At 48.6% G+C, this 24519-nt stretch overlaps 1 protein-coding gene across 3 annotated transcripts in view; it reads right to left on the bottom strand.

Moving 5' to 3' along the window:
* Positions 1-1910: 1910 nt before the first annotated feature.
* The window catches only part of UPB1 (beta-ureidopropionase 1), a 31458-nt gene continuing 8849 nt past the window's right edge, over positions 1911-24519 (bottom strand). The window contains exons 4-10 of one of the 3 annotated variants that reach the window (XM_001170826.6): positions 17614-17708; positions 14964-15125; positions 13052-13221; positions 8002-8083; positions 6420-6462; positions 4689-4843; positions 1911-2787 (exon numbers count right to left, since the gene is read on the bottom strand). In XM_001170826.6, the coding sequence (XP_001170826.2) occupies positions 2704-2787; positions 4689-4843; positions 6420-6462; positions 8002-8083; positions 13052-13221; positions 14964-15125; positions 17614-17708 (791 nt within the window). In that variant the 3' untranslated portion in view covers positions 1911-2703. The remainder of the gene's footprint in view (positions 2788-4688; positions 4844-6419; positions 6463-8001; positions 8084-13051; positions 13222-14963; positions 15126-17613; positions 17709-24519) is intronic. The other 2 variants (XR_676427.5, XM_009437972.5) reach the window with 2 other exon arrangements.

Genomic DNA, 24519 nt, shown 5'->3' with positions numbered 1-24519 from the left:
ATTGCACAGGGGCCCACAGGCCTGCAGGCCATGTACACTGAACCACTGCAATTTCTTGTCTGAGAGACTGCCCTGTAGCATCAGCAATGATCACCAGGAAGCAAAAACCTCCACCACAGATTCATTCAAATGTTTACTGAGCATCTGCATGTTCCAGGGATGAGTTAAACCTTGAAATGACCTTGGCTGTGCAGGGCCTGCATACTCTAAGATGGGCCTGACTGTTCTGTTTCCAGGCAATGAGAGTTGCAGATAATCAAAGAGTTGTGGTCCATTTATTCATGCCTGTTTCACAAATGTACCAATTTGTCACCTAAGCTGGCTTCTGTATTAGGTTCATTACACCCTCTAGAAACCAAAGACACTAAGGTGTTTTGTTTTGTTTTGTTTTTTGAGATGGAGTCTCACTCTGTCGCCAAGCTGGAGTGCAGTGGTGTGATCTTGGCTCACTGCAACCTCCGCCTCCCGGGTTCAAGTGATTCTCCTCCCTCAGCCTGCTGAGTACCTGGGACTACAGGCGTGCGCCACCATACCCAGCTAATTTTTGTATGTTTAGTAGAGATGGGGTTTCACCATGTTGGCCAGGATGGTTTCCATCTCTTGACCTTGTGATCTGCCCGCCTTGGCTGACACTAAATTTTGAAAGCTAAAGGACCAGGCAAAAAAGCTCACTGTGTCTGTAGGACTGGATTTTTTTTTTTTTAAAGGTGCAAGGAGGGCCATTAGAAAACCTGCAGCACAGAGAGTTCAAGGAAGTTACCGCAGAGCTGTGGCCAGGCAGTTCCATCAGGGTTTCTCATCCCTGGTGGCTGTCCAGGAGTACCCTAGCCCTGACATGGAGGTTTCCATATAATTCAGCTGCTGGGCCAGTGAAGGGATGAAGCTGCCTTCTCTGGCTGCCTTCTCTGATTGGGAACAATAAGCGGGGAATTACAGAATCTCAACCCCACCTCCAACCCGATACTCTGGTTAACTGCTATTTGAGTCTTGGCAGGTTGGGCTCTTGCCGTGTTGTTCAGGGACAGGGCTAAATAGGCGCTGCACTGATAACTGCCAAGGGGCTCCCTGGCCCATCTAGTCTGTCTCTTACCAGTGTCTTGACATAAAGCAGGAATATGGTCCCCACCCCCTTTTTTTTTTGGAGATAGGCTCTCACTCTGTTGTCCAGGCTGGAGCACAGTGGCGTGATCTCAGCTCACTGCAGCCTTTGCCTCCCAGATTCAAGCAATTCTCATACCTCAGCCTGCTGAGTAGCTGGGATTATAGGCATGCGCCACCATGCCCAGCTAATTTTTGTATTTTTAGTAGAGACGGGGTTTCGCCATGTTGGCCAGGCTGGTCTTGAACTCCTGACCTCAAGTGATCCACCTGCCTTGGCTTCCCAAAGTGCTGGGATCACAGGCATAAGCCACCCCACCACACCTGGCCCAGTCCCATTTTACAGATGTAAAAACCAAGGTGTAGAGAAGTGAGTAATCTGATGTGTAAAATGGAGCTCAACCACATTAGCAGAACTAGCAGAATTAGTAGGTGATGGATAGAGATATAAAAGGATTTAGTGCAACAAATTACCTTCTATGATGATGGAATCTGGTCAGGCAAGTCTGATATCCACAGGACAAGCCATCAGAAAGGGCAGGCTGGAACTCTGGGCACAAACTGATGGCTGATGGCTAGCCTCGCACATAAATAACTATTGCTGCACCATGCCATGGACTACCAACTACCCTCTTTACCCTGACTCTATGGAAATAGAGTCATTGATGCCTTTAAGTTCAATCAAACTAGGGAAGAATTCTAAAAAATCCAGAACCAATGCAGAAAACTCATCTTTAAGATTCTATTTTTCTAGAACCACTTTTGGCACCAAAATCTGTATCAGTCAGATTCAACTAGAGAAGCAGAACCAGTAGGGGATATATTGAGATTTATTGCAAGGAATTGACTTCAGTGATTGTAGGAGCTGGCTAGTCATGTCTAAACTCTGTGAGGCAGGCTATCAGGAAGGGCAGACTGTCAGGAACTCTCGCCAAGCACTGGGCTGCTGTCCTCAGGTAGAATTTCTTCCTCAGGGAAACCCTTAGCTCTGTTCTTTAGGTCTTCTGACTGATCAGGTCAGGCTGACCCAGATTATCTGAGATAATCTCACTTACTTAGTCAATTGGGAATGGACTTCTGTCACATCTACAAAATACCTTCACAGAAATACCTAGATTAGTGTCTGATTGAATTACTGGTGACTGTGGCCTAGCTAAGCTGACACATCCAAAGACCATCCGACCCACCACAGCCTTGCTGTAGGCTCAGGGTCTCTGGATCAGCCCTCACCCTCTTCCCACTGGTGTACAGGATGGACAGCATCATCTGCCTAACCTCAAATCCACCTGCACAAGCAGTATCTGGGCATTTTTTTTTTTTAGTTGAGGTAAAATTCACATAACAAACATTCTGAAGTATACAAATTCAGTGGCATTTAGTACATTCACCTCTACCTAGTCCCCAAACATTTCCAATACCCCAGAAGTAAGCAGCCCCTTACCCATTAAGAAGTCACTCCCCATGCCACTCTCCCCCTGCCTGGGAATTTTAAAACCAACCTGGACAATGTTATTGGGGAGAACCTGGACATGTTAAGCCTGCCACGCTTGCTAATCCACTGGGGCAGAGGTGTCTTCCTCACCCCAAGGCAGGCACTGAAGCCGGCTACTCTTTCACGATGGTGGGGCTGTAGTTGGACTTGACAGCTTCGGCGAGCTCCCGTGCGTACATCTCATACCTGCCCGTCATCTGAAAGCAAAACACAGATGTACTTTAGAGGTTCTGGTTTTATAAATCCCCATCACTTACACGCCACCACCTCTTGCCACTGGAGGGCAGTCATGGGACAGGAACGCATCAGGAAGGCTCGTTGACAGTGACCTCTTGGCACTGATTCTAGTACTGTGGCAAAGTTCACAGATGCCACAATGACTCATACAGCCCAGCATTGGCTGCTGTGACCTCTTCGACCTGTCTATCCAGAAAGTGTGGTCTGCTGAGGCAGGATGGAGAAGGGGAGTCCCGTGGTCCTGTTGCTCCCCGGAAGAGCAGCCTACAGCCCAGAGAGGAGTGACCTGCTCCAGGTCACTAGCCAGTTGTAGAAAAGGCTGGGATTTGAACCAGGGGCTCCTGGATGGGCCTGGAGTTCTGTCTACTCCATGTGGCATCTCATCGTGGATACAGAGGCTGGTGGAGTTGGAAAGCCCACCCACGGTGCTCACACCCAGCACACCCTCCCTCCCTCCCTCCTTTCCCAAGGTGGATTACTCCCAAAAGCCTTGACAGGAGCTCATGCCCATTACCAAAGTTGGGAAGGCTTCTGCTTCTAAGAAGTGTCTAATGAGAAAACATTTGGTTTACTGCTCCTGGGATACTTATTAAAAAGAGTTGGCCAGCATTCTTGGCTCCCTTCTGATTTGGGTGGAATCCTACATTCATCCTAGTTGCCCAGGAAGAGGAGAGAGAGGTCAGGAGACTCTCTCATGCCCAATACCTTGTTTGTCTGACAAGGATCCGAGACTGAGGAACCCATGCTCAGAAAACAGGATCAAGGCCAAAAGCCCATGTCTGGGTGGATTAGAGGCCCTGGTGGTCTTTTAGTCACACCGGGCAAAGTCAGTTATAACAATGGACATTTGCATATACAATTTGCTTATAAAAGGTTGCTGAGGCAGGGCACAGTGGCTTATGTCTATAATCCTGGTATTTTGGGAGCCCGAGGTGCGAGGATTGCTTGAAGCCAGGAGTTCAAGACCAGCCTGGGCAACATAGTGAGACTCAGTCTCTATAAAAAATTTTAAAAATTAGCTGAGTGTGGTGGTGGTGCACGCCTATAGTCCCAGTTACTCGGGAGGCTGAGGTGGGAGGATGGCTTCAGCCCAGGAGGTCAAGGCTGCCATGATCTATGGCTGTGCCATTGGTCCAGCCTAGATGACAGAGCCAAGACCTTGTCTCCATGCCCCCTACTCCACCAAAAAAGAAAAAGGGGTGCTGAGTTGGTGGAAATACTTTCGGACACTAATACAGCAAACTCTGAAGCTGTGAGCCTTTCTAGGGTAGAGTCCCATCCCAGGAGGGCAGACATCTCCATTCCTCTGACTCCTGACATCACAGGGCATTAGGTGTCAAAGCCAGCATGGGACCTTCGAGTTAAGCCCCGTATTTTACAACTGGGAGTACTAAGGCTTGGGAGCACAAGGGGCTTAATTAAGGTGACCAAGGAAGGAAGGCTGTGGCAGAGCCAGGCCTAGATTCCATTTCTCTGCATGACCCATTTCCTGCTATCGTCAAGGCCTAGACTGCAGGGACTGGCCACAAGCAGAACCAGACATGCACATTTATCTTGTGATAAGTGCAAATGCCTGGAAAGGAAAAAGGATTAGAGGAGCCAATCCATTCTATTCTCTGGACAAATGAAATTGAGATTAATTTGTCTGAAGGCACCCAGAATCTAAATCAGATGAGAGGAGGATTTATTGCAGCCTGCTGCTTGTACATTGTTTGACCCAACTGTTCCTCCCGGGAGCCAGCAAGGAGGCAGAGATTCAGCCCTCAGCTTACACAGAGCCCTCAGTTGGGAGCTGGTACCTCATGCTGCCATGGGCAACCCCGCAGAGGAGCAGGCAACAACAGGGGTCCTGGGGACCTACCTTGAAGTTCCAGACATCATTCACCTGCTGGCAGAGGTTTAGGTCGAGCTTAGCAACTAGCAGTCCATCCCGGCTACGGGACAGCCCAGGAGTCCGGCTGCTGTCAGGGGCTGCCACATAGCTTGAGCCATAAAAGTAGCCAAAGTCCTGGTGAGCTTTAAAGGAACAAAGAAACACATCTGTGAGCTTGTGTAGATGCACTGTGGGCTCCACAGAGGGTCAGGCACCTTGAGGCAGGCCCAGGACACGGAGTCCATGCCATCCTCCCCAGTGTCTGCCAAATGCTGAGGCCCAAAAGGCCTGTCTCTCATCTCAGGCCTGAAGGCCCAGCAAATTGCTGCAAATGGCCCCCTTATGCTGCTTCCCTTTGCCCCTGGGGAAATGTCTAAATGTCACCCTTCTGAGAGGTGTCGCTTCTACCCACAGCCTAAGGAAAACAGAAAGTCACACTCTGGGGGCTTCCTATGGGGGCCCTCACAGTGAGCTGGAGGCTCTGCCTTCATCTGCCTTGCCAGCTGCGTCACCCTTATCCTCCCTCCAGGCCTTGGTCCCTTCACCAGTCAGGGAGGACTAGCAGCCACCCCACACATGTGTAAGGAGCAGGTGGGGCTGGGCAGGGCCTAGCATGGCCCAGATGCAGCAGGCACCCAGTGGACGCTCATTCCCCTGCCCTTTCTGCATCTCTATTTGCAGTAAGTTAACTAGGATCAGGGACTCTAGAAGTCGGGGCACCTGAAATGGCGGCATCTGGGACCCTTTCAGGAAGTGTTTTCCTGGAAAACAGACTCGCTCAGCCCCTTCTGGCATTTTTTTTTTTTTTTTTAGGTGGCGTTTCCCTCTTGTTGCCCAGGCTGGAGTGCAATGGTGCGATGTCAGCTCACCACAACCTCCACCTCCTGGGTTCAAGCAATTCTCCTGCCTCAGCCTCCTGAGTAGCTGGGATTATAGGTATGGGCCACCATGCCCGGCTAATTTTGTTTTTGTATTTTTAGTAGAGATGGGGTTTCACCATGTTGGTCAGGCTGGCCTCAAACTCCCAACCTCAGGTGATCCGCCCGCCTCAGCCTCCCAAAGTACTGGGATTACAGGCATGAGACACCATGCCTGGCCCCCTCCTGGCTTTCTAGAGGACACTCTGAGCTACCTCCAAGTGTCCAAGCTACCTCACCAAGGTTCAGATACCTCCTTGGTGAGGGGGGCAGTCCCTACCTCCCTCATTCTTGGCCAGAGACATGGGAAAGGAGTCTTTAGGGTTCTTAGCAGAGGTGAGGTGGTATGTGCCCTTGGATCAAAACAAGCCATGGACTCTAGAAACCCAGGGCCATCCATGCCAATGCCCTGTGGCATCAGTACAGCTGGTTTGGGCAAGGGGAGCGGGGACAAGGACAAAGGAAAGTGGAAAGGGAGATCTATGGGCTGGATGAGAGCACCTCTCCCTTTCAGAGAGCTCACAGAGGATCCCCCACATCCTCTTGGTTCATCTTCACACCAGTCCCGGGGAATGGATGGAGTCCAACCCACTCCTCAAGCTCAGGACTGCCTATCCACACCCCAGCCACAGCCCGATTCCCACACTGCAGGCAATAAAGCAGAGAGGAATTGGCGCCTCCTCCTAGGTGCCAGGCATGCAGATGTGATCTGTGTGGCAGATCCTGACTGGAGGAAGCAGACAGAGAAGGGGAGAGGAAGGCCCACTCCTCAACTGCAGCCACCATGGTTCACGGGACATACCTTTCTTTCCATCTCCCGAGGTAAACTCGTTCGGGAAGTGCTCCTGTGAAATAAGACCAAGGTAAGAGGAACCTATAGGTGGCACTACCACTACACTCATTCCAGCTCACTCAGCCAGATGAGCAGGGCAATCAGGCCGAGAGGCGACTCAGCCAGGAAACAGTTAAGGTGAGCTGGAATGGTCTGTACTCACCGGGCAATTAAGTGCTTATTAAACACTCCTGCTGAGCAGCCAGCCCTAGGCCAGAGGGGAATTTGACAAGCGGGGTAAAAACCTGGATGGTGCCTTTGGGGAGTTCATAATCTGAGAGAAGAGAAAGACACTGGGCACAAACTGGTTCCCAGGGCTGTGGGCACCTGAGGCTGGCCTGCTTGAAGTAATTAAAACCCCAGGCCGGGGTGTGTGAAGGCAGTGGGCAGGTACACACACTGCTTTCAGTATTTCCTCCAGAACCTAATGGAAACTGTACATCAACCTGTGATGGGGTTACATAGGCTAACTAAAACATCAGGTTTCTTTTCTATTTATTTATTTATTTATTTATTTATTTATTTATTTATTTATTTTGGAGACGGAGTTTCATTTTTGTTGCCCAGGCTGGAGTGCAATGATGCGACCTCGGCTCACTGCAACTTCCACCTCCTGGGTTCAAGCAATTCTCCTGCCTCAGCCTCCCTAGTAGCTGGGATTACAGGCGCCTACCACCGCGCCCGGCTGATTTTTTGTATTTTCAGTAGAGACAGGGTTTCTCCATGTTGGCCAGGCTGGTCTGGAACTCCTGACTTCAGGTGATCTACCCGCCTCGGTCTCCCAAAGTGCTGGGATTACAGGCATGAGCCTCCGCACCTGGCCTTTTTTTTTTTTTTTTTTGACAGAGTCACACTCTGTCACCCAAGCTGGAGTGCAGTGGCGCGATCCTGGCTTACTGCAACCTCTGCCTCCTTGTTCAAGCTATTCTCATGCCCCAGCCTCCTGAGTATCTGGAATTACAGGCACATGCCAGCCTGCCCTGCTAATTTTTATATTTTTAGTAGAGACAGGGTTTTGCCACACTGGCCAGGCTGGTCTCAAACTTCTGACCTCAGGTGATCTGCCAGCCTCGGATTCCCAAAGTGTTAGGATTACAAGCATGAGCCACCAAACCCAGCCAAAACATTAGGTTTCTTTATGCTGCTAGAAGTCAGATAGACTTAGTGTAGAAACCTTGGTTATCTCAGACTGAAAAGATCTTCTGATTAGAGTTTGCTATCTGATTAATAAGGATGAGGAAGAGATATAATAAGTGCATTCTGTTTGGCAGTCAAAACTGTTAAGTGTATGGGGTCAATGGGGAAAATAAACTGGATACTTGGAGGTGATAGGGTGAGAACTGCCATGTCAAAGATCTTTTCAAAATGGCTTCAGCCAAATACAAAAACAGAAAAAACAGGAGGACAGAGATATCTTGAAAAGTAATAGACCAAGCCAGTTTTACCCCTTTCCGGACCCTAGGATTTGTGGCATGTGTGCAGAGGGAAGGGGGTGTCCCCACCAGAGCCACCAGGTGATGGCTCCTCTCCCCAGCCAGACCTCAGGACTTACGGTGCCCACTCGATTGATGGCGCAGGTGAAGCAGTGATTGGCAATGGCTGCGTTTCTGGCCTCGATGGGCCACAGGGACTCGCTGTAAGAGAGGACCAAGAGGAACCAGGTTGCCGACTTTCCAGCCAGACTCAGTGGATGCTCAGCCCTGAGCCTGGCCTGGCTGCAGGCTTTCCTGGGCCAGTGGTGGGGACAACCAGGAGACTCACCGGTCACACCCCAAACCTGCAACCAGGCCAGCCTGTCCTCAGCACCTTGCCCTGGCCTGAACAGCCTTTGGGAAGGGCCTGCTGCAGGCATAAGCCACGTGGCTGTGCTCTGTCAGAAGAATTGGCAGCCCTGGATCAAATCCTCATCCTGAGCCTCAGTTTCCTTTTCTGAAATGTCCTCAAAAGAAGACTATGAAGACTGAATGACCATGCAGGTGAAGATCCAAGTGGTAGGAGTTCTATAACCACCACTTCCCACCTCCATCCCTTCTCCTGGAACCCACCTGCTGGGCTGGGCAGAACCTCTCCTGGTGAATGCCAGAAGGGAGCCGGGGGCCTGGTGGGCTTGTGCAGGGCCTGTGAGGGCTGAGCGCAGGCTGTACCTGCCCTACCCTAACTCTCCTACTCTGCTATGCTGCCTTGCAAGGCAATCTCCAAAGCGGGTGATTTCAGGGCCAGTAAACAAGAAAGGAACTTAGGTAATAGGATAAGGGGTCAGATTCGGCAGCAGGGTCACCTCCTCCAAGCTGGGCCATTTCCCAGTGACTTCCCATTTCCCTCTTCTGAACCTTGAGTCTCTAAGTAAAGGCTCCCTGGTTCTCTTACTGGCCAGTGGGCTAGTGGCCCAGGAGGGAGGCACCCCATGTGCTTGGCTGAGCTGTGGGCCTTCCTCACTTCAGCACCTGCAAAGGGAGAATGCGATGGGAGACACGGCCCCAACCAGAGACCCTGTCCTTCTCTGGCCCGCCAACTAAGATGTGACATGGAATCTAGTGGGCCTTCTTGTCACTAATTATCTTTTGTCTGAGGAACATCTTTAAGACTGTGGATTGACAGGAGTAATGCCCACTTAGAAACACTGTGTGACTAGGATCAAAATGCCCTGGAATCTTCCTTCGTGTCAGCAGGCACCTGGTTTAAACCAGGGAGTAGGTGGAGGGGGTGGGTGCTTGTCATAAGCCTAATTCTCAGGAGGATTCACGAGTCTGAAAAAATAAAAAATCACAGGCTTGATTGAGGGGACTCATTTTGCTGCTTTTTTCCCCCAGCTGCTAAGCCAAGCTGACAAAACTTTTCAGAAATGATTTTTACAGAAACACACCAGTAAATGACATTTTCAGGAATTAAATAGACACTTGCAGGGCGATTGCCATAAACATCTTAGTTGCAATTCTCCAGGGAGGTGTTCTGCATAGGACCCAAACCCACAGCTGGAAATAAAATTTATGCTCTCAAAACCACCAGGGGAAAGGAAGCTGGGGTTAGTGAGAGCCCAGTGTGTGCAGGAATCATGACGTCTGATGGGGAGTGGGGACGTTTGCCATATTCCCAGCGCGGTGCACACACCCCCCTAAAAATAATCGCAGTGGAAAGGCAAGATGCAGCAAGAGGATAGGATGGTGACTTGCCAATGAATGTACACAGGTGGTAGAAATCTTTGGTCACCCAAGCTGTAAGGGACACATCCTTGGATTATGAGGATAACCTAATCAAAAGCATTCAGACACTACTATGTACTTAGAACTGTGGGACTCAAAAATGAATGAGGACACCCTGCTGACCCATGTGTGTGCATGCACATGTGTATGTCTGTCTCTGATACAGGTGGCAGAAGGTGCCAGAAAAGGGGATGGATGGTTCTGGATGCTGTGATCCAATGCTGGTGGGGATTTGCCCAGCATTATGCTGAAAAACACTATCAATTCCATCATTCATCATTTTAAGAAAACAGGCCAGGATCCTACCATCTTAATAAACCACCTGTTGCCTTTTATCCACACTCCATGACTATCCTCATCCATAGGCAAACTTTTTTTTCCTTTTTTTTCCAAGAGTTCTGACCACAGCCTGAACACGTCTTTTTCTTGCTCACAGGCTTTCATCACTTTGCATTACCTTCATCATGACTCTTTATAGTGGCTGTACAATAACCTGTGGAAGAGGTGGGCTGCAATGTGCTTAGCTCAGACACTTCCCCCGCTGTCAGCTTTTCCCTTATTGTAAGTAAGCTGTTGTGAGCACCTTCACATGCATTGCCTTTCCCTGTTTTTTTTTTTTTCTGTCTTGTTCTGTCACCCAGGCTGGAGCGCAGTGGTGCAATATCAGCTCACTGCAAACTCCGCCTGCTAGGTTCAAGCGGTTCTCCTGCCTCAGCCTCCCAAGTAGCTGGGACTACAGGTGCCTGCCACCATGCCCGGCTAATTTTTGTATTTTTAGTAGAGATGAGGTTTCCCCATGTTGGCCAGGATGGTCTCAAACTCCTGACCTCAAGTGATCCGCCAGCCTTGGCCTCCCAAAGGGCTGGGATTACAAATGTGAGCTACTGTGCCTGGACTTCCCTCCTCTTTTAGATTGTTTCTTCAGGCTACAGTTCTAGGAGCATCATTATCAGGCCAAAGGGCATGAGCATTTTAGGAGCTCATGAAACATACTGCTTTCCAAAAGACCTGTTAGTTTTTACTGCCAGCCTCACCACACCCTGGAAAGCCAAGGGTTGGATGATTCTTGGCTGAGGAAAGAAAAATCAATCATTTTTAATAAGCCTAATAGGCTGCTGAGGACACAGCAATTATATGCATATTACACTGGGGTGCTTCTGTTTGCCTAACTGGAGCCAATAAAATAGGAGGGTCAGGGAGGGCCTCTGCACACACAAGGCGAGGAGCCATCTGAGTCCACAGCCACAACTTTGTCTGCCCTGGCCCAGAAGCCAGATGCCCTAGTGCTTCGGGTTCCTCTAGGGACCCCAGTGGGGAGATGGAGCTTGCCAAGTGTCTTACCCAGAGCCAGCAGAGGGGGCTGCTTTAGGGGGTGGCCCCAAAGTTCTGCCCAGGCCTGGTAGCTGGATGACCAGTAAAAACCCTACTGACAACCACCAATGAATGCTATCACTGGTGATCTGACCACCATGAGACTCCAGTATGTTCTCTGAGGGGAGATGGAGGCCTGATATTCCCCTTCTACCCAACAGTACCCCTCCTGGACATGGACCAGACCTCCAGGTACATGGGCAGGGTGGTAGACCTGAGGTAACAGAGGAGGGGTTGCATTCTGGCTCCAGAAGGAACCTGCTATGTAAATAAATGTTGAATGGGGAGGGGATATTACTCTTGAGAAAGGGGCACTGTATGAAAAGAAAAGGTAAATGTCACACCCTGACGTTTAGAAGAAATTCAACTGAAATTTGGCCGGGGGCAGTGGCTCACGCCTGTAATCCCAGCACTTTGGGAGGCCAAGGTGGGTGGATCACAAGGTCAGGAGATCGAGACCATCCTGGCTAAGACGGTGAAACCCCATCTCTACGAAAAATACAAAAAATTAGCCAGGTATGGTGGCGGGCGCCTGCAGTCCCCGTACTTGGGAGGCTGAGGCAGGAGAATGGCGTGAACCTAGGAGGCGGAGCTTGCAGTGAGCCAAGATTGCGCCACTGCACTCCAGCCTGGGTGACAGAGCAAGACTCCGTCTCAAAGAAAAAAAAAAAAAAGAAGAAATTCAACTGAAATTTAGTCAAGAATGAGGACAAGAGAGACAAGTGCAGGCCGACAGAGACTCAAAGCTGCGCACCCACCAGAACTCCCCCTGCTCCCCACCCATGGCAGGACAGGGCACACCCCTGTCCTGCTGGGGACACTGGCAGCCAAGACCACAGAAAGTGAAAGCCAGCACCTCCTGCTGCAGGAATCCTGCTTGGAAAGAAGTGAGTTGGGGAGAAAAGTATTTGCACATAAATTCCTAGAGTTCTGTTACTTGTAGTGATGCAAAACTGGAAACCACCCAAATGCTCAGCCTTTGTGGAAGAGAGAGGCAGCAGCAGCAGAGTCATGCAGTCAGATCAGCTCGCTGGATGCCCCTCCTAAATGAGGGGCCCCAGGGGTGGGGTACTGCCCAGTTCTCGGGCTTCCGGGGCCACCCTCCCCTCATCCCCCAGCCCTGCCTTGACAAGGGAAGTTCTATCTGTTTAGGGGTGAGGCTAACACCGAAACACTTGTTATGTGTTATAAAAATAAAACCCTTCTCTGGTTAAAGACAAGTTTCCTCGACTGATCTCCAACTCCCTCATTTGTAGCTTCTCTTGTCCAGATGTCTGTCCTACCTGTGCAGGATGCTGCAGATGTGAGGACTAGGAATCCACAGTTCCCCATCCAAGAGCCAATGCTGGCTAGGCACCTACCATGCTCCAAGGACTTAGATGTGGGGGTTCTTTTTTGTTTTTTCGTTTTGTTTTGTTTTATTTTTTGAGATGGAGTCTCGCTCTATCACCAGGCTGGAGTGCAGTGGTGCCATCTTGGCTCACTGCAACCTCCGCCTCCCAAGTTCAAGTGATTCTCCTGCCTCAGCCTCCCGAGTAGCTGGGACTACAGGCACACACCACCACGCCTGGCTGATTTTTGTATTTTTAGTAGAGACAGGGTTTCACCACGTTGGCTAGGCTGGTCTCAAACTCCTGACCTCAAGTGATCCACCTGCCTCGGCCTCCCAAAGTGCTGGGATTACAGGTATGAGCCACCGAGCTCAGCCCAATGTGGGGCTTTTTGAAGCCCCCTGCTGACTACAGGGAAAGGGGGGAATTATTTTCATCTCAGTGTTCAGAATCACAGCAGAGGTTGGTGTTTTACTGTAGAGCAGCTCTTGCTGCGGGTGGGGGATTGCTCATTGCCATCTTGAGGATTCTTTTCACTGAAAAGCTGGTCACATGTACAACATGCAATCCTGGGGGCTCAGCTCTGTTAACATCCTGGTGGCTGCGCCTGCCTGCTGCCACCTTGGAGCTCCACAGCCCAGCCTTGGGCTTCAGCTGGCTGGGCCCCAGGAAGCCCCCCAGACCCCACCAACTGAGTGACCTGAGTGCTCCTATCGTGGCCGAGGGGTTGAAGATGATCTCAGCCCCGTTGATGCTGTACATAAGCCAGTTGAGGGGGTGGTGCCGCCCGTAGCAAATGTTCACCGCGATCCTTCCAAACTGCGTCTGGAACACGGGGTGGCCCAGGTTTCCCTCCATGTAGTAAGTTGACTGAAAAGCAAAGGGCCATATACTGATGCCTCTGACCTTCAAGATTTCCCTTTCCTTAGACTCAGCAGAAAAACTGAAATATCACCAATAGTCCAGAGGTGGTTACACTCCTGAGTGTGACTCTAAGTTCCAGAATTTCAATATGATAAAAACAAAACACACACAAAAAAACCCTGACACCAAATAAGCCAGCCCCCGGGGGAAATCACAGTGGCTTAAGCATTTGCCCAGTCTCCTTTCTGACATGTCACAAAAATCCCCACAATGACGTTCCACACTATTTCAAACTCTGGTGAGGTTTCAATTATGGTCCAACTCAAGGCTCGGGTTTGGTTGGCGTTAACACGAGTTGGTCAATGCCCTCAGCAATCACATGTCATTATATAGAACGGTGGAGCCCGGAGACCTGGAGCACATCCAAGCAACTCTCTCCCTGGTCAGAGGAGAAAGCTGCTTCCTGAGGGGGCATAGCTCGCCCAAATGATTAAGGCCAAAGCTTCTAGTGGAACCCACACCCTGAAAGTGCACGTTCTCCATCCTGCCTAGGGTTAAGGAGGTCCCTGTGGGGCAGGCGGACCAGACCCCATCCTCCCATCCCTGCTTCTCTGTCTGCTCCTAAGGGTGCCAGGGCAGGGACACTGTCCTGGACAGCACTGAGGGAAGCTACAGGGCAAATCAGGGTCCCAAACAGATCTGCTCCAGGAGCCTTCCACCTCCTCCTGATCCTGGCCATCAAAATTGGCCAGGGTCAGGCAGCAACCAGGATGTGTGCACGTGGTGAACACCGGAGCAGATCCTGCTGTGCTGAGACAAGCCCTGTGCTATCTGCAGGGAGCTAAAGATTAATCCCAGGGTAAACAGGTGAGGGGCGCGTCTTCCCACCCCCACCTCCAGCTGTTACTGAGAAACGCTGGGTTCTTCTTTCTCCCTGGGAAACCTCCTCTAGCTCTGCAGGCCATTTCTTATCTGCCTGACCAGCCTGAGAACGGCCAGGACCCCCACATTCATGGAGTGAGAACTGGGGACATCACATCCTGAACAACTGCATTAACGGCAAATCAAGTTCAGATTTAACATCTTAGGCATTAGGCAGAGGTCATTTCCCTCCTTCAAACATCCACCGCTCCCATCTTACCCACCCAGGGGTTGGCATTAACCAACCAAAATGGCCCCCCCAACTTATGCCCTGATCATGGGCACATGAAACTTCACATAATGCACAGTATACAGACATGCATGTTTGCCCACTGCCACCTGACACACAAACATGGGCCACCTCAGACCCCCCCATGATCCACAGACAAGGAATGCCATGCTCCAAACAAGGAATGCCACAGTCCAAACAAGGACAGGGCTGTGGCGTGCTAGGCTCTGAGCCTGAAAGGGGCCACAGGAATCATTTCATGTTTGTGCAATATTTAGTTTTGGTTTTAATTTATATACCACTTACTTCAAAGAATTCAGGAGGCCAAATCAGGTTGTATTAAAAAAATATATGCCCCATTGTGCTAAAGGTGTTTGGGACTCCTCTGAGAGTCCCGCCTGAATCCTGTCTGCCTGTGTGATATAGGGCAATGTCAGGTAACCCTCTGAGCACTGCAGCCACACTGTGCTCCCGTCGAGTGTACGTGACATGGAGTATGATCCTGCACAGAACTTCCCCACAGAAAGTCCCACAGAGATCTACAACATACAGAGGGGCAAGTGAGCAGGGCTGGTTATCTATCTCATGGGTGGCTCACCTCGTTGAAATCACCCACTCTGGGGATGTGGTTTTTCCTGGTCTTTCCCAGGACTGCTCCGGAATTGGAGATCACCACGGCTGTATTCCACAAAACGTCCCCATGCTCGCTGTCTCGTTCCAGGATGGGAGACACCACCACCATGTCATGGTTCTTCGCCAGCTGGCAAAATGATAAATATGGCAGAGTCCCACTTATAAACCAATTGTTGTAGTTTTTTATCAAAGAAGAATGATCCTGCTAAATCAATAGGCTTGGGTCAGAGCAACCACTTGCATTTGTTGTTTGGAACACTAAATACCCTGATGTCCATGCTTTGCTAAGTAAGAATCACATTGTCCTGTACACAGTTGGTGGTAGAGTAAAATGGTGCAGCTGCTCTAGAAAACCATATGGGAGTTCCTCAAAAAATTAAACAAGAATTACCATTTGATCTGGCAATCCTAATCCTGGGTATATATCCAAAAGTATTGAAAGCAGAAGAGATTTGCAAACGCATATTCATTGCAGCATTATTCACAATAGCAAAGAGGTGGGAGCCAACCAAGTGCCCATCAATGGGTGAATGGATAAATGAAACACGGCACATCCATACAATGGAGTATCATCCAGCCTTAGATGCCATGGTTCTATGCTACACATGGATGAACCTTGATGATACTATGCTAAATGAAATAAGCCAGTCCCAAAAAGACAAATACTGTATGATTCCACTTGTGTAAGGTATCTAGAGTAGTCAAACTCACAGAAATGGAAAGTATAATATTAATAGAATGGTGGTTGCCAGGGGCTGGGGGAATGGGGAGCTATTGTTTAATGGGACAGAGTCAGATTTGCAAGATGCAAAAATTCTGGAGATCCGCACAGTGTGAATATACTTTACACTACTGAACTGTGCACTTAAAAATGGTTAAAATGGTACATTTTATATGTATATTTTACCACTTGAAAAAAGAATAAAAATAATAATCAAACGTCTTATCTATGCCAAAAATAAATTTCTTTGGTATCAAATTCCTTTTGTCTCAAGTAAGAACATCAGTCCCTGGTGACCACAGGATGAGCAGCCCAGTGGGTCATTTGTCCTCTACTCTAATTAGCCGTCATGATCTCTGGCCTTACCAACAGGATAGGGGAGAGGCATGCTCAGAAGGCAACACTAGGAGCCATGCTAAGGGCAGCCTCAGGTCCCTGTGGAGGCGGAGTGTCTCTGGCACCAGCTCTCTTTCACACTCTTCCTCCAGCCCTGGCTCAGACTTATCATCTGCAAAAGTCCCCTAACCAGTCTCCTTCCTCTTTTTTCCATAAGAAGAAATCAACAACCTGGTGAATGATTTTTTTTTTTTCCCCTACAGCCTGAGAACACCGATGTTTGGAATCACAACTGAGTATTGATAAAGTCACCATGATTATAGCTCTGCCCCAAAAGCCCCTAAGTATATGTATAAAACCTGAAAGAGAATACAAAGAAATGAAAAGAGTTATTGTGTTAGAGGTGAAAATAAGGATAAATGACCATTCGTCACCTCATGGGTTTTCTGATAACAGTTTTATTAAGATATAATTCAGGCCAGGTGCGGTGGCTCACGCCTATAATCCCAGCACTTTGGGAGGCCGAGGTGGCGGATCACGAGGTCAGGAGATCAAGACCATCCTGGCTAACACGGTGAAACCCCGTCTCTACTAAAAATACAAAAAAAATTAGCCAGGCATGGTGGCGGGCGCTTGTAGTCCCAGCTACTCCGGAGGCTGAGGCAGGAGAATGGCGTGAACCCAGGAGGCAGAGCTTGCAGTGAACCGAGATCGTGCCACTGCACTCCAGCCTGGGCAACAGAGTGAGACTCCATCTCAAAAAAAAAAAAAAAAAAAAAAAATATATATATATATATATATAATTCACACAGCATAAGATTCACTTTAAGATTGGTCAAGTACAGTAGCGAGAGGTGGGAAACAGCAGAACAAGGAGTCACTCTTTTGAAGTGTGCAATTCAGTAGTATTCAGGATATTCACAGAGTTGTGCAACCTTCACCACTATCTAATTTTAGAACATTTTCATCACCCTAAACGGAAACTTTGTATCCATTAGCAGTCACTCCCTTCCTCCCTCACCCCCAGCCCTTAGCCACCACTTATCTACTTTCTGTCTCTATGGATTTGCCTATTCTGGACAGTTTATATAAATGGGATCATACAATATGTATTATAAGGTTTTAATGAAGAAAAATCAAAACCAATTTCTATGCTGATGAGACACAGGCCATGCATCGAAGCTTCTGTGACTCAAGCAAACTGCAGTGGAGCATGCAGAGCTCTGGATGAGAAACTGGCTTCTCTGGTCCCTGAATGCCAGCTCTGCCACTTGCCAGCTGTGGGACTTGCTACAAAAGTCACCTCCGACCACCCTCCCTGGGCTGCAGCTCCCTTGCCTGAAAAAGCTAATGGCCCTTCTGGAGCCTTACACTCTTCAATTTTAAGAGTACGCTAAAAAAAAAAAGTGGCAAATAGTCTTATCTAATCTTATCTGGCAAAACAAGCACCAAATGGGTGCATTTTCCATGGTGAAAGGCCAAACCCGGCAGCTGTGGTCATGCTCTGTGACTTGCACATATTTGGCAGCTGCTGCCAGAGGCACCGTTAATGTCCTACCTTCTGACAGAATCTGGTGGTGGGCCCATCCTCTGCTGACTCAGCAAATTCTGTCCAAGGAAGCTTCTCTCTCGTACAGAAGGCAAAGGGCATAGCTATAAATAGGAGAAAGGGCAGAATTATATCCAACATGCACAGCCTCTGAGGGGGGCTCCTCAGCCCAGCAGCGGGAAGTCACTGCAAGAGAATATAGTCTCAGGAGTGCCATGGCCTGGCTTCTGGGTCCTGTTCCTGGCTGTGGGCAGCCCTTACCTCTGGGCTTCACGGCAAAACAAGGGGCTGGGCCAAATGTCTTTCCCAAAGTCTTAAAAACAATTGCAGCAGGGACTTGAACAGATATTTGCACGCTCATGTTTACAGGAACATTATTCACAATAGCCAAAAGATGGAAACAACCCAAGTGTCTTATCAACAGATGAACTGATAGGTAAAATGTGGTATATATATATATACACAATGGAATATTAGTCAACCCTCTTTTAAAAAGGGAAGAAATTCTGATGCATGCTTACATGGATGAACCTTTTAGAATATACTAAGACACAAAACAAATACTGTAGGCGTCTACTCATAGGAGGTATTTAGAGTAGTCAAATTTTTTTTTTTTTTTTTTTTTTTTTTTTGAGATGGAGTTTTGCTCTTGTTGCCCAGGCCAGAGTACAATGGCACTATCTTGGCTCACCTCAACCTCCCCCTCCCAGGTTCAAGCAATTCTCCTGCCTCAGCCTTCCCGAGTAGATGGGATTACAGGTATGCACCACCATGCCTGGCTAATTTTGTATTTTTAGTAGAGACGGGGTTTCTCCATGTTGGTCAGGCTGGTCTTGAACTCCCGACCTCAGGTGATCCGCCCACCTCAGCCTCCCAAAGTGCTGGGATTACAGGTGTGAGTCACCACGCCCAGCCTAGAGTAGTCAAATTCTTAATGACAGAAAGTGGAATAGCTGTCAGAGGCCAGAAGAGGGGATAATGGGAAGTTACTGTTTAATGGGTAGAGGTGTCCAATTGTGAATGATGAGAAAAGTTCTGGAGATCATGGTGATGATGGTTGCACAACATGAATGTATTTAATGCCACAGACTGTACACGTTAAAATGGTAAATATTGTTATGTATATCTATATGCCACACACACAAAGTTTTAAATTGCCAAAGTTCCCAACCAGCAGATCTCATGCTGTTGGCCAATCTGCAGGGTGGCAGGAGCTCCATTGACTCCTTGGGGAAAGTATCAGAAGGCTGCTGGGGATGGCACTGGGACCCCCCCTCCTCCTAGTGACAAGGAGTCTTCTTCAGAAATAAGAAAAACTACTCATTAATGATCCCACAAAAAGTTTGGGAACCACTGGACAGGATGAACATCTGCAAGGATTAATGCTCTTATTCTCATGATCTCTGGCCAGGCCCCACCTGGGAGCTAATTCAGTAGGAAATTTCATTCGACTCATTGGTTTTTGCTTTTTTTTTTTTTTTTTTTCCAAACAGTAGGTACATACACACAGATTAACAGTTCAAAGATGCTGGTCATCTCCATGCACACCAAGTTCAGAGCAGTCTCCTACGCAGGGGATGGAGGGGATTCTGCTGGGGTGGGCCCTTGGGACCTTTGGCTATGTGCCTAATGCTGCTCTACAGCCCAGCCACACGTGAATATCTGCAGTGCATGGAGTTACCTTTAGTACCTGCCAGTCTGCTGGTGTGAACGGTGCCTCACTGTGAGTAAATGTTTCCCATATCCCCGGTGAGGCTGAACCCCTCACCACACATTCACTGGCCAGTCTGGATTCCTCCCCTACATTTTTTTGTTCATACCCTTTGCCTATTTCCTACTGGGCTATTCGTCTTTTTCTTTCTCAATGTGGAGAACTCAATTCCTTGTCTGGACTAATTCAGTATATACTTTGTAGATCTCCCACCTCACAATAACCCAAGTGCATTTCTTTCTTTTTTCCTTTTCTTTTGAGATGGAGTCTTGTTCTTGTTGCCCAGGCTGGAGTGCAATGACACGATCTTGGCTCACTGAAACCTCCACCTCCTGGGTTCAAGCGATTCTTCTGCCTCAGCCTCCCAAGTAGCTGAAATTACAGGCGCCCACCACCATGCCCATCTAATTTTTTTTGTATTTTTAGTAGAGATGGGTTTTCATCAAGTTGGCCAGGCTGGTTTCGAACTCCTGACCTCAGGTGATCCAGCTGCCTCGGCCTCCCAAAGTGCTGGGATTACAGGCATGAGCTACCACACCCAGCCCAAGTCCATTTCTTTCTTTCTTTCTTTTTTGAGACGGAGTCTCGCTCTCGTTGCCCAGGCTGGAGTGCAGTGGCGCGATCTTGGCTCATTGCAACCTCCACCTCCTGGGTTCAAGCGATTCTCCTGCCTCAGCCTCCCAAGTAGCTGGGATTACAGGTGCCCGCCACCACATCCAGCTAATTTTTGTATATTTAGTAGAGACGGGGTTTCACCATGTTGGCCAGGCTGGTTTCGAACTCCTGACCTCAGGTGATTCGCCCACCTCAGGCTCAGAAAGTGCTGGGATTACAGGCGTGAGCCACCACATCTGGCCCCAAGTCCATTTCTTTTAGAGGGATTAGCCTAACAGAAGTTTCCAGTTGTCTGCTATTGTTCCAGCTACTTTGAACTAACTTGAGGGGGGTGTGCAGGAAGCTGTGTGATGTGATGGGACAGTGTTTAACTGGCCTCTGCGAGGGCCTTAAGACCCCTTTAGAAGTAACAATTGTAGACAGTATCTCCTAAATGCCAGGCATATGTGAAGCATGGTGCCTGGTAGAAAGAAGAAAACAGCTCCCCCATACGGCGGAGGGGGCCAGGGGAGTCTGAACCAAGAGAAATCCGGTGTGCAGCAGAAAAGTGGTTGGTTATATTGGGGGGCTGGAGGAGGTGGGGTCTGATTTGCATAGGGCCCAGGGGATTGGTTTGACCAGGTGTGACATTCAAGTAGCCCGCAAAAAATCTAGCCCTCCCACCTTAGCCCTTTAATATGCAAACGTGAGCTGCCATGATGTCCTGAACATGTATGAGTTATCTGGAGGCGGTCATGACACTTGGCACAGGTGGTGACAAGGAGAAGAGGGCAGGAATCGCCATGCTGGGTGGACCTAGTTTCTAATTGCCTACATTTGCATATCAAAGCTTGCTGGCCTGGCTCTTTAAGCCGCCTTTTCGGTTAGAAAAGAAATGGTTCAGGAGTTGCTTCTTATTACAGGAAAACTTCCACTGAGAACCTTTACTCCTTTATTCCTTTTACTCCTTTCTAGTTGCCTAAAAATTATTTCTTTATAACTCCTATCTTCGTAATAGGCAGATCGTCTCCAACATCCCTAAGCAGGTGTCACCCCCTTTATTTCACAGAGAAGGAAGAGAAGCCTCAGCCTCTCAATTCCTTCCGGTCCCAGGAAGCCTGGTCCTAAGAGAGTACCACAGTAAATATCCCGCCAATGGCACCACCACCATCTTGCCAAGCAGGCGGCAGGCACTGCCAGCAACAGTCCTGGGGGCCTTGGTACCAGGCTCAAGGCTCCCCAGGCTCGCCTTCTGTGAAGAGAGATGAATTATTTTAAGGAAGCCAACAGAAAAGCTGTTGAAAACACAAATGCTCCTTAATGACCATTAATTCTCAGCTTTCAGAGCATTAGGAGTGAGTCAAGTGCCCCCAGAGAATAAGCGGCTTCTTTTCCTGTTTACACAACCACTCTAATGTAAACACACTTTCAAAAGAAGGATGTGGAAGTGGGGTTGGGTGAGGCTGGCTGCAAAGTCCCAACTACAGTTCTTCAACTAGAGGGGACGAGGTTCCACATGCACTGACCTAACACCTGGCCCTCAGGAACTGCCAGCCTAGAGGGAAGGAGATGAATTAGAACCTGGTGCGGCCACACAAACCTGGCAATACAGAGTGGTCAGGGGGAGTCCTGGGGGAGTCCCCAGGGCCCCACAAAGGAGGGGTACCTGTGCTAGACTTTGATAAATGAGGGGGAGTTCCAGATCCAAGAAAGGGGAGATGTTAGTTCAACTATCCAGCCAATACTAATTTGTAGTGCCTGTCATGCACTAGGGATTATTCTTGCCACTAAAGATGAAACAGGGGTGGGTGAAGAGTTGGGAAAAACAAACACAGATACTATCCTCATGGAGCTCATAGTCTAATGAAGAGTGAGAGTACAAAGGTAACAAAAATAGGAAAACGACATGAACTTCTGGGACACAGACACGTGTTCTTTCCTGAAACCCCATTAACATGACAGGAAAGCAATGTTCATGCAAAGGCATATACCCACAAGGATGGAGCACTGAGGCACGGAAACACGGGAAGCTGGAAGGCGGAAAGATGCAGGCAAATCTCTCAGCAGATCAGAGAAAACTGAGTCCCGCTAGCAGTAGAGAAGATCTCCTGCTTATCCAAAGCTCAGGACCCAGGGGCACCAGGTACCTCTGAAGGTGGGGAAGCAGGGAAGTATGATAAACAAGGACTGGTCAAAGGTCTATTTAAGAAGCAGTTAGGGGCCGGGCGCAGTGGCTCATGCCTGTAATCCCAGCACTTTGGGAGGCCGAGGTGGGCGGATCACCTGAGGTCAGGAATTCGAGACCAGCCTGGCCAACATGGTGAAGCCTGGTCTCTACTAAAAATACAAAAATTAGCTGGGTGTGGTGGTACAGGCCTGTAATTCCAGCTACTCAGGAGGCTGAGGCAGGAGAATTTTTTGAACCCAGGAGGCGGAGGTTGCAGTGAGCTGAGAATGCGCCACTGCATGGCAGCCTGGGTGACAGAACAAGATTCCGTCTGAAAAAAAAAAAAAATGCAGTTAGGGCCAGGCACAGTGGCTCACGCCTGTAATCCCAGAACTTTGGGAGGCTGAGGTGGATCACCTGAGGTCAGGAGTTCGAGACCAGCCTGGCCAACATGGCAAAACCCCATCTCTACTAAAAATACAGAAATCAGCCAGGCATGGTGGCACGGGCCTGTAGTCCCAGCTACTCAGGAGGCTGAGGCAGAAAAATCGCTTGAATCCAGGAGGCAGAGGTTGCAGTGAGCTGAGATCGCGCCACTGCCCTCCAGCCTGGGTGACAGACCAAGACTCCATCTCAAAAAAATAAAAAAAAAAAAAAAAAAAAAAAGCAGTTAGAAGTCCAGGTCCTTTCTCCACACCAAGAGGCTGGGACCTGCCCCATCTACCCCAGAAGAAGGCCAGAGGCTCATCCTCCAGAGATGGTTCAGCAGAGGCTCTCTGGCTTTGGAGCAGGGCAGATGAAAGCAAGTGAAGTGTCAAAACAGAGGGATTGAGTAAACATCAGCATGCTGAACCTTTGTTCTCCTTCCCTTCTTGGCACAAGGGCAGAAAAATCTCTGGGGACTCTGACCAGCCTGAAAAGAATGACCCAGAGATACTAACACTGGGATTACCTGGGAATTACCACTAAATCAGATCACCCTATAATGAAGCTCAGTGGGTGAGCCCCTACTACAAACTCAGAGCTCACAGATTTTTAATCCCCAATTCTTAAAATATGAGCAATCAAACAAAGAGTCCAACTTGGAATAAGGACCCTTGGAATAAGAGAGAAAAAATTTACTTAATATTAGTATCCTTAGAGATAAGAGAAGATATCGCAACCATGATGCAAGAACAGGATGTAATACAACAGGGACTTTCAGACCAAAAGAACACTAGTAAATTCAAAATTTGACAGCAGAAATGAAAGGTTGAATAGGAGGGCTGACTGACAAATCAGATCAAATCCACCAGAAAATTGAGCAAAAAGACAGAGTGGTGACTGGGCCCTGTGGCTCACGCCTATAGTTGCAGCATTTTGGGAGTCCAAGGTGGGAGAATTGCTTGGGCCCAGGAATTTGAGACCTGCCTGGGCAACACAGATCTCATCTTTACAAAAAAAAAAAAAAAAAAAATTCAAGAAAATTAGCCAGGTGTGGTGGTATGCATCTATGGTCCCAGCTACTCAGGAGGCTGGGGCGGGAGGATTGCTTGATCCTGGGAGGTCAAGGCTGCAGTGAACTGTGATTGTGCCACTGCACTACAGCCTCAGTGACAGAGTAAGACCATGTATCCAAAAAAAAAAAAAAAAAAAAAAAAAAAGGAGGAAATACATAACAAAATTAGGGAACTAGTCCAGGGTTCCAACATCCTAATAGTAGGACTGTCTAGAAAGAGAAAAAAAGAGGAGAAAATAATGAATGAAATAATGCAAGAACATTTCCTAGAGCTTCAGAACCCAAGTTTCTAGACTAAAAGAACCCACTGAGTGCCTAGAGTGGATTAAAATAGATATACACAATGGAATATCATTATGAAATTGTAGAGTACTGGTGAAAAAGAGAAACTCCTACAGTCTTCCAGAGAAAAACAAGTCATAGACAATGGGTCACAAATTAAAATGGCTGTGGACTACTCAACAATGCCCAAAAAACTAGAAGACAATGGAACAATGTGTTCAAACTTCTGAAGGAAAATGATTTCTAACCTAAAATTTGATGCTCAACCAAACTATCAAGAAAATTGTAGAAGGAACATATTTTCAGATGGGCAAGGCCTCAAAAAGTTTACCTCTGATGTGTTCTTCCTCAGGGAACTACTTGTTCTGAGAGTGCCTAGCTAAATGAGGGCTCCAGTACCAGAGCGGTTGGCAACCCAGCACTAACAGGAAATGAAGGGAGCTGGATGTGGTCTCTACAGTGTGCCTTTCACAGGATACATCTTGTACATGGTGGACAGCCTAATGCCTGTCTGTCCAACCCGTGACCAGGGGGTCCCTCATACGTGAAACTTGTTTATACTGGCACATGCTGTGTGGCAGCTCTTGCCTGACCTGTCCCTGCCTGACTACCACTCTGGCCCTAGGAGCCCAACTTTGTGTTTCCACCGGTATCCCAGGGAAA

This window comes from Pan troglodytes, chromosome 23 (genome assembly GCF_028858775.2).
Source record: "Pan troglodytes isolate AG18354 chromosome 23, NHGRI_mPanTro3-v2.0_pri, whole genome shotgun sequence".
Lineage (NCBI taxonomy): Eukaryota > Metazoa > Chordata > Mammalia > Primates > Hominidae > Pan > Pan troglodytes.
This window is presented reverse-complemented; position numbering and strand designations above follow the sequence as displayed.